At 41.6% G+C, this 13,385-nt stretch overlaps 1 protein-coding gene across 1 annotated transcript in view; it reads left to right on the plus strand.

Annotated features, from left to right (window-relative positions):
* LARGE1 (LARGE xylosyl- and glucuronyltransferase 1) overlaps nucleotides 1-12,118 on the plus strand; it is a 281,360-nt gene extending 269,242 nt beyond the window's left edge. Inside the window, 2 exon segments of the mRNA XM_050323702.1 lie at nucleotides 464-659; nucleotides 5,074-12,118. Of these exon segments, the coding sequence (XP_050179659.1) occupies nucleotides 464-659; nucleotides 5,074-5,271 (394 nt within the window). The 3' untranslated portion in view covers nucleotides 5,272-12,118.
* Nucleotides 12,119-13,385: the final 1,267 nt, after the last annotated feature.

Below are 13,385 nucleotides of genomic sequence, written 5' to 3' on the forward strand. Positions count from 1 at the left end.
CAGGTGTCTCTCATGCAAATTATAAAATGTCATATAAAACAGATCATGAATGTCACTGTGGTGTAGAAATAGCTAATTTTAGGGACCTTATCTGAGCTACAGATTTTCACACTGATTTTAGAGCACCGACCGGTACAGCCGCTTGGTTGCCAGGAACGAGACACGGCACTTTGTAGTGCAGATGAATGTCAGTGTACTTTGTAATTGTTTCTCACATTAGCATGAGGTAGTGTTTTCACACCATCCTTCACTGACTAGAGGTGTTTGAGCGCTGAGCTCTGGGAAGCGTGCTGGAAATAGTCCTAGAAATTGCCTCCGATATGTCCTGAAAATGATGATGTGAACTGGAAGCTAATGTCCTTATTTTTGAGCATTTCATCTAACGAGTAACATTTTGTTACCTTGCCAAGATGCGTTCTATCTAATTGCCTCCCCACGTCCCTGCCATTTATGTCTGTTTAAGGTACCACGTCTGGACGAAAGGGCACGCGCCAACCAATTTTGCCAAGTGGCGAACAGCCACCACCCCCTACCGCGTTGAGTGGGAAGCAGACTTTGAGCCATACGTCGTCGTGAGGAAGGACTGCCCGGAGTATGACAGGAGGTTTGTTGGATTTGGCTGGAACAAAGTAGCTCACATCATGGAGCTGGATGCACAGGTGAGGAGATGACACCTGCATATCTCACCTAGGGCTGTGCAGCAGGGTTGTTAAAATGAAATCTGTGCCCTGTAGGAAGACTTCAGGCTTTGCATCACCAAAGTGCTCTCCTGGCCTTACTGAGCTCCTTAATGAGTGCTTGTTGAGTAGGGAACACTCAGTTTAATCCTTGTCAAGTATTAAATGGAGAACTGAGTCTGAGTTAATTTATTTGTCAGGGCTGAGAAAATCATTGTTTTTCAGTGACACAACCCCTGCAGTGCCCTCCTCCTGACTGAAGCATTGCAGCACTTGTTGCCAGTCCCATCAATTGCTAGGGAATCTGCAGACATAGCTGGATCTTTTTCAGTTAAACAGAGGTTGGTGAGTCCCAAATGCTAATTTAGAATTCAAAAAGTAATCCTCAATTGAATCCAAGGCAAGCATCTTCAGTCTCTGGCTGGGATTTACAGCATGTACCTGCAAAGCCAAAGTCTTTACATTTCCGAAGTCTGGGGCTGTGGAGCAGACTCTAAAGGATCCAGGTACTTGAACCTTGGGCTACCTACCTCTTGGATCTGTGACTTGGAATGAAGCTGCGGGGCAGAATTTATAAGAATACAGATGGAGAGAAAGCTCAGGAGTCCCAGACTGGCACCAGAGCTCTCAGAGCTGCCAAGATCCATGCCACCAACCTAGATCTTGGAGGCTGGCAGTGACTACGGTTCCATGGGATCCCAGTGCTGCCGCTCACTGAAATAGCAGGGTTTGCATCGGCTTGCTGTTCTTGTATTGGAAGCTAACCACTGTGCTAATCAGCAAGGTCTGGGTCATGGCATTTCTTTTTAGTTTGGGTTTGTGGTAGGTTTTTTCAGTTTGGTTTCAATCCCAGTGTTTGAACTAGTAGAATTTCATGCTAATCAAAAAAATAGTTTTTGGCCATCTGTATCCTCCTGTGATAGCTTCTGCTATGAATCTGGAATATAGCTGATCCTTCTCTGCTCAAGTCTTACCAGTTTATGTGAAGCAGAACAGCACAAGGCATGCAGCAACATCAGTGGGAGATTGTGTCTCTGGGGTGTGGGCTACAGTGTTATTTGTGTGCAGGCACCTATGTGGGAAGGATATTTTCTACTTTACAAAACTACATGGTAACCTTGGGCTGGCAGCCACTCACCCTCTGTTTGCAGAAGGGTATTCCCAACAAATTTGTTCCTACTTATGTTGAGAAAAAAATTGTCCCTTATATTAATGTTAATAATAATTTGCTATAGCACTGTAATTTTCCAGTGCACTTTCCAAACACTAATCAATTAACCATCAGTTGTGGAGAGTGCCAAGGTAATGTTTATTATTTGTTAATCTGTGTAACAAGGCTTATGTTCCCACTGGCAGCTCTCATGTAGCACTCAGGATTTAACTCTTCTGTGCAGAGACATCTGCCTAGCTGAGATTCACACGTGGGATATGGAAACATTTTTCAAAGTTGATCATAGCACAGATACTTTAAATGGTCATTGGGTTGGAACTAACTCTGGGAAATTGTTTTTCTCACTCTTCCAGCTTTGAACACATTATAACATTAGAAAAAAGTTTCACTTTCCTCTGTAGCAACAGGGGTATCTGCCTATTCTCCCACAAAATCACCCTAGAGGAGATATGGGATAGCATAGCTACCTTCTCCTGTGGTATTTTCCTCTGATTTAGGGTGTCCACAGACACAGGTGCCAGCTGCTTGGCTGGCTTCATTACCAGTGGGCAGAGCAGCTTCTAGATTAAGTTATTTCACTGCTCCTCACTACTGGAGTATCTGTCAAAAGGCCTGTTCCAGACCCCTTACCAAGGGCCTGTGCCACTGCTGTCCCTCAGAGGAGCACACCACGTGGAGACGGTCGTCATTGTAATTCTGGGAGCGTGCAGGTGCCCACTGAGCTGGATGCTGTACAAACACAGCATCCAAATACAAATACATGAGGCTCCATCTAAAGAATTTATAACCTGTGAGCTAGGTTATAGCACTGCCTTCTCAACAGAGGTTTTCCATATAGGAGGGATGGGTCATTAGGAAACCTTTCCCCTCTCTCCCAGTAACTGTGGAATCAGACTGAGCGTCCCATTTTCCAGAACCCCAGCCCAGCATATTTCAAAAGGGGATTATTAGCGGCAAACTCATCATTTCTTGAAGGCTTTGTGTGCCTGAAGACCTTTCAGAGGGATGGGAACATCGCTGTGCTGAACTGTGCTTGCACTGCAGAGCATAGACACTCCCTGACCTGCAGTATTACAGACTTGAGATGCAAGCAGAGAACAAAGAAAAGGTTGAATGAGGGGGATGCATCATCCTCTGCAGCTTTGGCTCTTAGTTTTAAGGTCCCTTAGAGGCATAGTTTGTAGTTTATCAGCTCTCCTCACTCCATGGTGCCAGCCTTTGTTGTTGAGTTTGAGTCCCCATTAGTTCTAAGCATCTTCCAACTAATAAATTCTGCCTGTGAGCATGAAATTATTTTGCTCTTGCTATACATTTGTCACCCCAAACAGAAGCTCAGAGTGCCCCATTCCCATTTATGACAACACTGTAAAATGGCACAAACATTTACCTCTTTAGCACTGTCTTGTCAGGTAACAGGCATTCTCATAATGAGAAAGGAGCACCCCTACGGCTGTCCAGCACATGCTGCTGCTTCCCATCTTCCCATGCCTCTGGGAAGGCACTGCAGCCTTAGCTATACTTTGGGCTCACCAATACCACTGCCTGAGTTGGGAAATGGATCCACACTGTGTTCTGTTCACATTTTTCCCACCTTAATTTGTCTTCATTTTTTGGCTGTATTGCTCAAACACTTGGTTTCTGGTTGCACTGTAGTGCAGCAGCTTTCAGTCTTCTCTGGCTTGATCACAGTTTGTTGGGTGAAGAAAGACTGACAGGTGAAACACTAACGTTTATTAGCACAAGTTGTTGTCTCCCAACAATCTCTTTCCCTATGGAAACATTTTGGAGTACTCTGCCTCTGTGCTGTAGATACTCTGTGTCTCTAAAGCTGGGCATTGCAAACCGGGGGAAGTTGTGCACCACTTATTTTAAAGCCAGCATGCTCTATGGCTCTTCTTTCCCTGACCAGTGCCTTATGTAGAGATGGTTAATGAGTCAATCAAGCAACAGCTGTACATAGAAACTGTGTGAAAACAATAGTAAATATATCTGTGGAGAATTCAAAGTTTCTTTGGTATTTGCCTCCCATACAACTCAGACTTCTTGAAATTCCATATGAAAAAAGAGGCAGCATCCTGGTGGTTAGAGTACTTTACTTGGCTACAGTGTAATGAGGTTCACATTCCTTTTCTACCCAGTTTCTTGCAGGAGATACCTGCCTGTTGCACATCATAGGATGTGAACTAGTAAACTTTCAACTTGCCTAAGGATCAGCCTTTTTCTAGCTTTGTTCTAATGATCATATATATAACCGTAAAAATAGAAAGATTCTGACAGGAGTAGCTGAGACTTTGTTTTCTAACAAAAAAAATTGTCAAAGAACTTGGTCAAATATAAATAAAGAGAATTAGTAAAGTAGTTTTACAGGAGAAGGAGAAGTAGCACAGTATCTCAGACTTTGTGAAAAACTTAATTTGAATAAAAACGTCTCAAAGCATATGGAATTAGCAGGTTCATTTTCACACATCGCCTATAAATGATACCATCTTCTCCCCTTATTTCAGGTTTATAAATAGTTTTGGACAGTTTTGTCTCTGTAAGTATCTTAGTATATAGGCAAAGCAACATATGTCGTGCAGTTTTGCCTTTGTAAATATAGCTTATTCCAGCATCCCAAGCAAGATAATTTGTAGGGACAAAGCCACGTTTTTCCATGGACAGTTGAGACTCATGCCATGTAGTCACAGCTGTGTTGGTTGCAAGCACACTACTGCAAAATCTGTGCTGCAGACATGGCTTCAGGTGTGCCTTTCACACTGTTTCCCCATTATTTGGCTTATATGAAGTAAAAGGTTTTAAAACAGGTGTTTGGGTTTTTTTTTTTCGAGGGTAGTAAAACACTGGGAGAGGTTACCCAGAGAGGTGTTTCCGTCTCTGGAAACATTCAAGGTGAGGTTGGACAGGGCTTTAGGCAACCTGATCTAGTTCAAGGTGTCCCTGCTCATTTCAGGGGAGTTGGACTAGATGACCCTTAAAGGTGCCTTTCAACCCAAACCATCGTAAGATTTTACAAAAAGAGAAAGTAGATCTTTTATCAAAAAAAGAAACAGCTACTTGGGGGGGAAAAAGAACCCAACTTATTTGAGATACCTGCATGGGTTTGTTTTCTCTGAGACCCACGCTGCACTGTTACTTAATGGAGCATGTTTGACTGTGGAGGTGCAGGAGGGATGCATTGCAAGAGGGCTGGGGAATACCCTCACAGTCAGTGTCTTTCTCCCCCAGGAGTACGAGTTCACGGTGCTGCCCAACGCCTACATGATCCACATGCCGCACGCCCCCAGCTTCGACATCACCAAGTTTCGCTCCAACAAGCAATACCGCATCTGTCTCAAGACCCTGAAGGAGGAGTTCCAGCAGGACATGTCGCGCCACTACGGCTTTGCAGCCCTGAAATATCTCACGGCAGAGAACAACAGCTAGCACCACAGAGCCCGTGTACGGGAAACAGGGACACCGGAGGGAAGAGCCACTCAGCGCGTGGGGCCCAGTCATCAAATTCTGAACTGAGAAATACTTTCTGTTTTTATATCATTCTTGGCAGTTCTAACAGTAGAAATTTGAAGTGACATGTCTTCAGACTGTGCTCATTCGTCCCTTCCCCGACTACCCCAGGCCTTTTGGGCTTTAGCATTCATGAGGTGTCTGCGAGTGGAGCCAGCCAGGCGCCCTCCATGCCATTGAAGGTGGGGACTGGGCAGGGACTGGGAATGCACTCTGCTCTCTTAACTGCAGAGCAAAGACAGACCTTCAGAATATAGGATTTCATGTTGCTATTTAATAATTTGACATGCTTTTTATCTGTAAAGGAAGATCTTCGGGTCGCTGTCCTGTGAATTTCAAATCTGCACTACTCTAAAAGGGAACTTTCACCTGTGAACTTTCACAGGGGCCCTGTTAACATGGATGACCTTGCTAATGCAGGATGAGCCAAAGGTCTGAATTAGCCTTGAAAACACAGGGGACGCTTATACAATACTGCATTCCCGAGAAGGTGTGTTACTGGTTTAGGTGTATAAATGATATTGGTTGGTCTTTTATTCTCAAATTAGTTGTTTTATCAGGAAAATCCCCTATACCCCACCCTGCCTTTGTCCCAGTCCTAAATGCTGCTCCTTTCCTTGCCAAGGAAATGTCTCCCTTGTGTTTCTTTCCCATCTTCAATTTCGGTCGTCCAGTAAAGAAGATCAGTAGCTCTCCTAGAAAGTGAACAAAACTCGTCACTGTAAGGTCTGTTTTCACCTGAGCAACTTGTTCATGTGTGTCTACTAAGATAAAGGGTCTGGCTCTAACTCTTTATCTTTTTTAGGCAAGAATTGGATTTTACCTTTAAGGCACATTGTACCAGGGGAATATTGATTTGTAGGCTCATTTCAGTGCTACCCATCCGTGAAGGCTCTGGGCCTTAGGCTTTAAGTGGACTTCTTTGCTGAACAGGGAATATAAACTATTAAAAAGGCAACTAGTAGCCTTGGTGCTCTCCTGCTGCCTGCTGCAAGGTCTCAGAACTACTTCGTTAAAGGAGTTTATAATTAAAAGGAGCAGAACTGTTAGGAATAAACTCCCCATTCGAGGGGGAGAAAAGAATCTGTTGGGAATCTGAGTGAGTGTTTGCTTGAACGTGAACTGGTCAAGTTCACACCATCAGTACACACAGGAGTATGCTGGAGGGCGAACAGGAAACCTAACAAGCAAAATGCAGAAAACAAGACACTGGACTTTTTGCCATTTTCTTTATCTTCAGTATTAATGTTGTGTTTACATGGGATGAAGAGATGAGGTTTAATGCACTACCCCTTGCAGGGCTATTTGTAATTTTTGTTGCAATGTTAATAGAGAAAGCAGAAACAACTCAGTGAGAAATGTGTCTTGTCTCCCTACCCCAGATTCCCATACAGCCACACATACCAATACTACTGCCTGAGTTGGAAAATGAATCCACATTGCGTTCTGCTCATGTATTTTCCATTTTGTTTTTCAGCCACTGGACCTTCTACCTTCCTCCCCACCTCATCCCTCTAGAGCTTGGTTTTATTTCTAACCTGACATTTTGTGAGAGCTTTCTGTTACGGTGGAAGCCACGCAGTTTAAACCAGACATTTAAACTACAAATACCAGTTCATCATTCTGTGTATATATAAGAAAATCCAAAAAGGCAACATCTTTGAGAAGAAATAAAAAGGGGCGGGAGGCTACGTGTAGTTTTCACTTTTTCTCCTGGGAGTGTTGGCTGCGTAAGAATATATCACTGCATAATTTTCCAAAGAGCTTTTTTTTTTCTCTTCTTAATAGCTTCATGTAAAGATTTACATAAAAAGCTAGAAAGAGCGGGGAAGAAGTGAGTGCTCAGTTCTGGCTAAGATATATTCTTTTTAAAAAAACTGAAATCTTAGCTCCCCAGATCCCTTATTACTCACCATTAAGGGCCCATGTCACTGTGCTTATTGAGAATGAGAAGAACCCTGCAGCACAGAGTCCTTTTGATAAGCTAATGTGCAGAAAGATACCAAAAGCTGACCTAAGAGAGTCTAACACTGGTTGTACCTGCATAAAATCTCCAATCAGAGCTTCAGTGTGGCCGCCATTATGTTTCATGTGTATTAAAAACTTTCATTGCCAGATGTACGTTTCTCCTTGCCTAAGGATGGACTGGATTGCCCTGCAGCAGCACAGCCTGTAGCATGGACCTGTATATTATTTGGATGTACCATTATCAGCATTCTTCTCATTGTTCTCTTCTCACTGGTCATGTGATGAGGATGGGGAGAACAGGGAGGTAATAATTTGCTACTTGTCTGACTTTACAGTGAGTTGTGGGACCTCCGGGGTAGGCTTAGGTGTCCTGGCTGGTGTAACCAGCTCTAAGATTGGTAGTAGGTACAAAGAGTCCCTTTTTTTTCCTTACAGACACTGTACTGATTTGTATCTGTCACTGTCATGTTTGTGCTCATAATTTGAGAGGTGTAGGGATTAGGGTTTTTTTAGCACATTTCATCCAATTTACCTAATAGCAAGTTAGGATTACATGTCTGACTCTAACTGCTAGGGCTCCTCCAACACCATGAAAGAAAACAATACTGACAACAACAAAAATACCCAACTCAGTTATAACTGAGTGTCTTCCAGTCCTCTGCTGTAGTATTTGTTAGCAACTTTGTGACTTAATTATCAGTTTTCTCCTGAAATCTTCAAGAAATAGCAGAAAAACCTGGTGACTCAATACCTTTGTTTTATTGCTTTGTTCCACCAACTTCTCTCTTGTCTTCAGTCTATGACTTCTCCCCTATCTCTGATATTTGGAAAGTGTGAGTCTCTCATTTAGATATCACTCCAGCACCCTCTCAGTGAAGACTGATGCAAATAAATCATTTAGATTCTTGGCATTGTCCTTATTGTCTTTAATTGTTTCTTCTACTTATTGTTTGGGGTGGCCTACTGGATATCTCCACTTCTCTGCTTTTGTGTACTGAGCAAATGTGCATTTCAGCTTTAACTTCCTACTGTTTGCTCTTCAGACTCCCTCTTAGCTTCCTCAAACTCTGTCTTAACTATTACATATCTTCCTTTCAGCTTTAGAATGTTTTATTTCCATTCTCTGAAGGTTTTCTATTTGGCCCAAATAACTTCTAAAATTTCCAATTGAGTTATATCATTGTCTTCCAATCCTTGTCTTCCATTCATCTAAGGGATATAATACTACATGGTTATTTATAAGGCCCTTTCCGCTTTTAACGTGAGGATTTCAGTTTTTCTGTTCTTTTTAATTAGGGTCACCGATTCTTCCTTTAAAAAGGTAAAGAGGGCTTTGTTCTTAAATTTATATTGAATTTCACCATACTAGGTTTTGAGAGTTTGTATTTTCCTCTTTAACCTTTCTAAATGCTAACCTTTTCCCAATCAAGGAGTCAGAAATAAAATCTTACAAAAGTCTTTTGTTCCTCTAATTTGGGCTCTTATCTTGACATGTTTTGTTCCGTGTCTCCCTTTTCCCTCTCCAATACAAAACAGTGGCACACAGGAGTCACTGGAAACTTTTCAAGTCCCAAAACCTGAACTGTGTATTTTCCAGCATCTTTTGACATCCCACCACATTTCAGGCTTCATTGTTATTCCAAATAATAGTCTGCTGCCTCGCACGCAGTCCTCCTGTTTTTGTTTTCATGCTTCTCCCTTTGATATAACAGGCTTTACAAGTTTAAGTCTTGGGCAAAGCACTTATTTAATACCTTATTGTAAGGCTCTAATGTGTTTCCATGATTTTTCTCTGTTGTCACAGTGTATATATATATATATATATATATATATATATACACACCTTCAAAAGTTTGGCTGTAGTTTCCATCCTATCAATTTCTACCTAAGGTTCATCTACCTGGCAGACCTAGAAAATATCATTGTTTATCCTGGGTAGTCCTTAATACCTGTCTGATTTTTATTTCCAAATCTTTACTTTTAGTAATTCCTTCCAGGCTTGCTAGTTTCCTATGCAAGCAATCTGGTTCCACTTCACAATTTTCATTTTTTTTTCCCATTTGTAATCATCGTCTTGGACTCTGTGACAGAAAGGATTTAGCAGCTGTACCTGCAGTTCCATCACTTTTGTTAGACTGAATATGACATATGCTCACTAAAGTACTGGTAGGCTTCATGTTGTTTATTGGTAAATCATAAACTGCATTTTTCTTTTACTGCAACAAGCAGAGACACTTCACAGGGTTATTTGCAGTAGCTGTTGCAGTAGAGTAAGCTCTGTGTTAGAGGGAGAAGCACAAAAACCTTGTCAGGATTGTAGCTCCTGTTTCTCTCCGCAGGGGAAAATAAGGCCCTAGCACAGCTGAACAGTTTTATAAATGCCCTGCACAAAGCACATTGCACATCATTTTCTGGTAGGTGTAATCGTACATCGTCCAATTAAATATGAAAAATACATTTTTAATGTTCTCATTTTTATGTGCAATTCTATCCAGAAGATAATGCATTTCCTTCTCTATCTTGCCAGTTTCTCCCATTACTCCAGCCTGCCTAATAGCCCCATCTGTTTTCAGCTGAGAAAGATTAATGACCAGAAGCACTGGGAGTCCTGGCAAATCAGCAGAGATATTACTCTTAGACATTGCTCAGGATGTTCCTTCCTACTCTGCCAGATACTGTATGGGTGTTCCTCAGGTTTCAGGGCAGCAACAGCAGAACACAGCAAGCTCAGCAAGTGGGGTGAGTGTCATTCTTTATGAACTTCAGCCAGGTCTAATACATTTGATGGTGGGAGTGTTAAAAAGAGAATGTATCACTGTTAGCTCAAAAAATATTTCAATTTTATTTTAAAAAAAGCATCTAAGTTTCTGCAACCACAGTGAGTGAGACTGGAACAAATGAGTCGCTGGTAGACAATGCCAGCCAATAATCTAGTATTTCCACTGCAGAATTGAAAAGGCAGAAGCATTGATAGCTAAATGAAGTAATTTCTACACTAGTAATTCATAACGTATATTTAGATGGTGTGTTTACATCCAAACACTTCAGGGAATTGGGGATTATTTGAAGGTTGCTACTTTGTTTCACAATATAAAACTGCTTAGAAAAACTTCTGGCTGTGAACAGCAAATTATGGCTCTGGAAATGCTTGCAAATCTGGGTTTAGAAATACCTTGCTTCTGTAGGAATTTGTTTTCATCAGTACATTCCCAAAACAAAACAAAAAGTCCTTGAGAATTTCAAAAGGAGCTATGTATGCATCAGGTGGCTGGAACGTTTTTCTCTTACCACTACTTGGGATTTGGGGTTTGATTACTCTACCGAGCAGAATTATTATGATGAGTTGAAAAAATAATCTGGGAATTAGAAAGCCAGGTAAATACTTATTTGTGTTGTCAATCATATGAACGTATTTGTTCAGACACCTTAGTGGATACTCTAGTGGAAGTGTTAGCTCATTGAGGGTGTCAGGATGCAAAAGATCTTAAGCCCAGGGTAAGAGTTTAGTATCCATTCAATCATTCTGTATAGTTTCCTCTCATGTAGTGAGAACAGCTTCCTTGCTCCCAGCAAATTACTGTTTTTTTAGGGTTAAAATGTCCTAAAATTCTGCAGTATGGATCTGTGGAAGTCACTGTGCTGGTAGCAAAGGCTGCATTTGAGAGCTCCATGGTCCATTGCCATGAGACACAAGATTTCGTTTCAAAAGAAATAGTTCTGATCTGGGGGTAATTCTCTGACAAGGGATTTAGACACCCTACCCCCACCACATATATTCAAGAAGTCCCCAAACACATAAGACCAAGTCAAACTAAGCCTGTTTCTCAGTATTACAGCAACATAATTCTCAGCCAACTGGATGTGTGAATTTTCAACATTAGCCATTGTATCACAAGACTCATGCAAAGGCTGCAGAGTCAATCATGTGGAAGTTGCCGGATCTGAAATTTCAAGTTGCTGGTGGACCTAGTGACTTGCTCATACAACTTCTTTCTGTCCCCTGGCACATATGTAGTAGGACATGGTCTGCACAATTATTTTCTCAAGGTTTTTTTAGAGGACTTCTCTTTCATTCTGTGCTCAGAGAGGATGATATTCAGATGAATGAAGCAGCTAGGTGATACTTCTTTTTACTTTTGCTTTCACTGAGCTTTTCATAATACGATAGCAGCCTTGATTCTGAGCAAAGCGAGACTTTTTGTTTCAGAGGATAGGTATAAACTGTGGTTTAGGAAAATCAGTTATCCCCCATGCTCTCAGACTTTCTAAGCAGAACACCTGCAGTTCTGTTCTACAAGCTTTTCTTATTTGGAGGGATCCTGTGGAGCTGATGGAAATTATATATTCAGAGGCCTTGTAGCACTCACCCCCATCTTATGAATGATAACATCTGAACTTGCAAAGGTGATGAATCCCAGCTCTGTCCAAGCATGTCTGGGAGCACTCTAAAGGTTATCAGCAGTCTTGTCAGGTAAGCACTGAAAAATGGAGTGAATAATTGGGAGTATGAGGGGTTTGTTTTAAGTAGCCATATTTCCAGAGGGATGAGGAAGACATAAGCATTCTGAAGTCCCTCAGAAGATCTGTTCATAGGATCTGTGGGTTGGACTAAGCTCATTCTGGATTTGAGGCATTTCTTATCCAACACTGGCCAGTGTGGCCCACCTGCAGTAAATTCTGTGGATTGTAAAATTTGTGAAAGTCAGCACTGAGATTAAACCATTCTCAGCTCAAAGGTGTTGAATTTGTTTCATTTCTTTGGATTCCCATACTTGTCTTTTGGTGCTCATAGGAAAAAGATAGTAGCAAAGGTAACAGTAGAGGTCTGACTACCCAAACTTTCTTAAATTGTCAACACTGAGGTCAGTGGTTGAGGCAAAAGCTAGAGTTAGTGAGGCTCTTGAATTTCTCCTTTTGATCTGCCTGTGGAACTGTTGTTCCAGCAGTGCTCTCCAGTGATGCTATAAGGAAAGGAAAAGCTTTCCAATGTGGATTGATCCACGAGCTCTTCATCCAGTCAGAGCTAACCACCAGCAGCAGGAAAGAAGCAGCACCACTGTCTGCTTCTGAGGTTTTTTTCAGAAGGCAATAGTGAGTTCAGTCTGAGATCTATTATTCTGATGATAAACTTTGCTGAACTTTTCTGCATTTTAGATGTATACTTGCTGTGAGTGACAGAGGCTCCTTGGGGTTAGGAAAAGATGGGACTCAGCAGTTTGCTGGTTCAGAATGAGAACAAGAGATGTGTGTATTCTCCCTTGACACCTTGCACAGTGCTCACTAATTATATTGGCACCAATTAATCCAGCTGACCCGAGACTCAGTGTTTGGGCTGGGCTGTAAGCTTCTGCTGTCTGTGTTGATAAGAGAGCAGGCAGATAAGCAAAATTATGTTTTCAGTCCATTACATCAGTGAATATTTCTATATGGGTTCAAATGGCTCATGGAAAGTTTACATCTTATGTTTTTCACCGTTAAGGTTTATTCAAAGAACAGCAAAGTCAATTAAAAAAATAAAAACAATCAAAAAACCAATCAAACAAAAAAACCCTATGAGTTCTGTGAGGACCCACAAGGATTAGCATTCACAGAGGGTCACCACTACAAAATATATTCCAAGTTCACCTGTCAGCTTTTGTCATGAATGCAGAAAATAGAGGCACCATCATCTTCTTTCTGCTTATTCTTCATAGAGCAAAACAAATGCATGTACTACAAACAACTCTCTGAATTAGATCACCCAAGACACAAATAGTTTCTGTTTTGTTGCTTTCATTTCCATTTTCATATGCGAAATTAAAAGTTTGCAAAAACTTTTTTATTCATATATTGTTCAATTTAAATATTTATATTCACTGTTGAATATGAGTCAGCAGTGCCCTGGCAGCCAGGAGGCACAGCTTTGTCCAGGGGGGCTTCAAGCAAAGCGTCACCAGCCGGTCGAGGGAGGGAATCGTCCCACTCTGCTCTGCACTGGGGCGGCCTCACCTTGAATGTTCTGTAAAGTTTTGGGTGCAACAATATAAGAAGGACCTAAAGCCGTTAGACGGTGTCCACAAAGATTC

The sequence above is a fragment of the Myiozetetes cayanensis genome, unplaced genomic scaffold, assembly GCF_022539395.1.
Source record: "Myiozetetes cayanensis isolate MyiCay16 unplaced genomic scaffold, myiCay2020 scf3, whole genome shotgun sequence".
Lineage (NCBI taxonomy): Eukaryota > Metazoa > Chordata > Aves > Passeriformes > Tyrannidae > Myiozetetes > Myiozetetes cayanensis.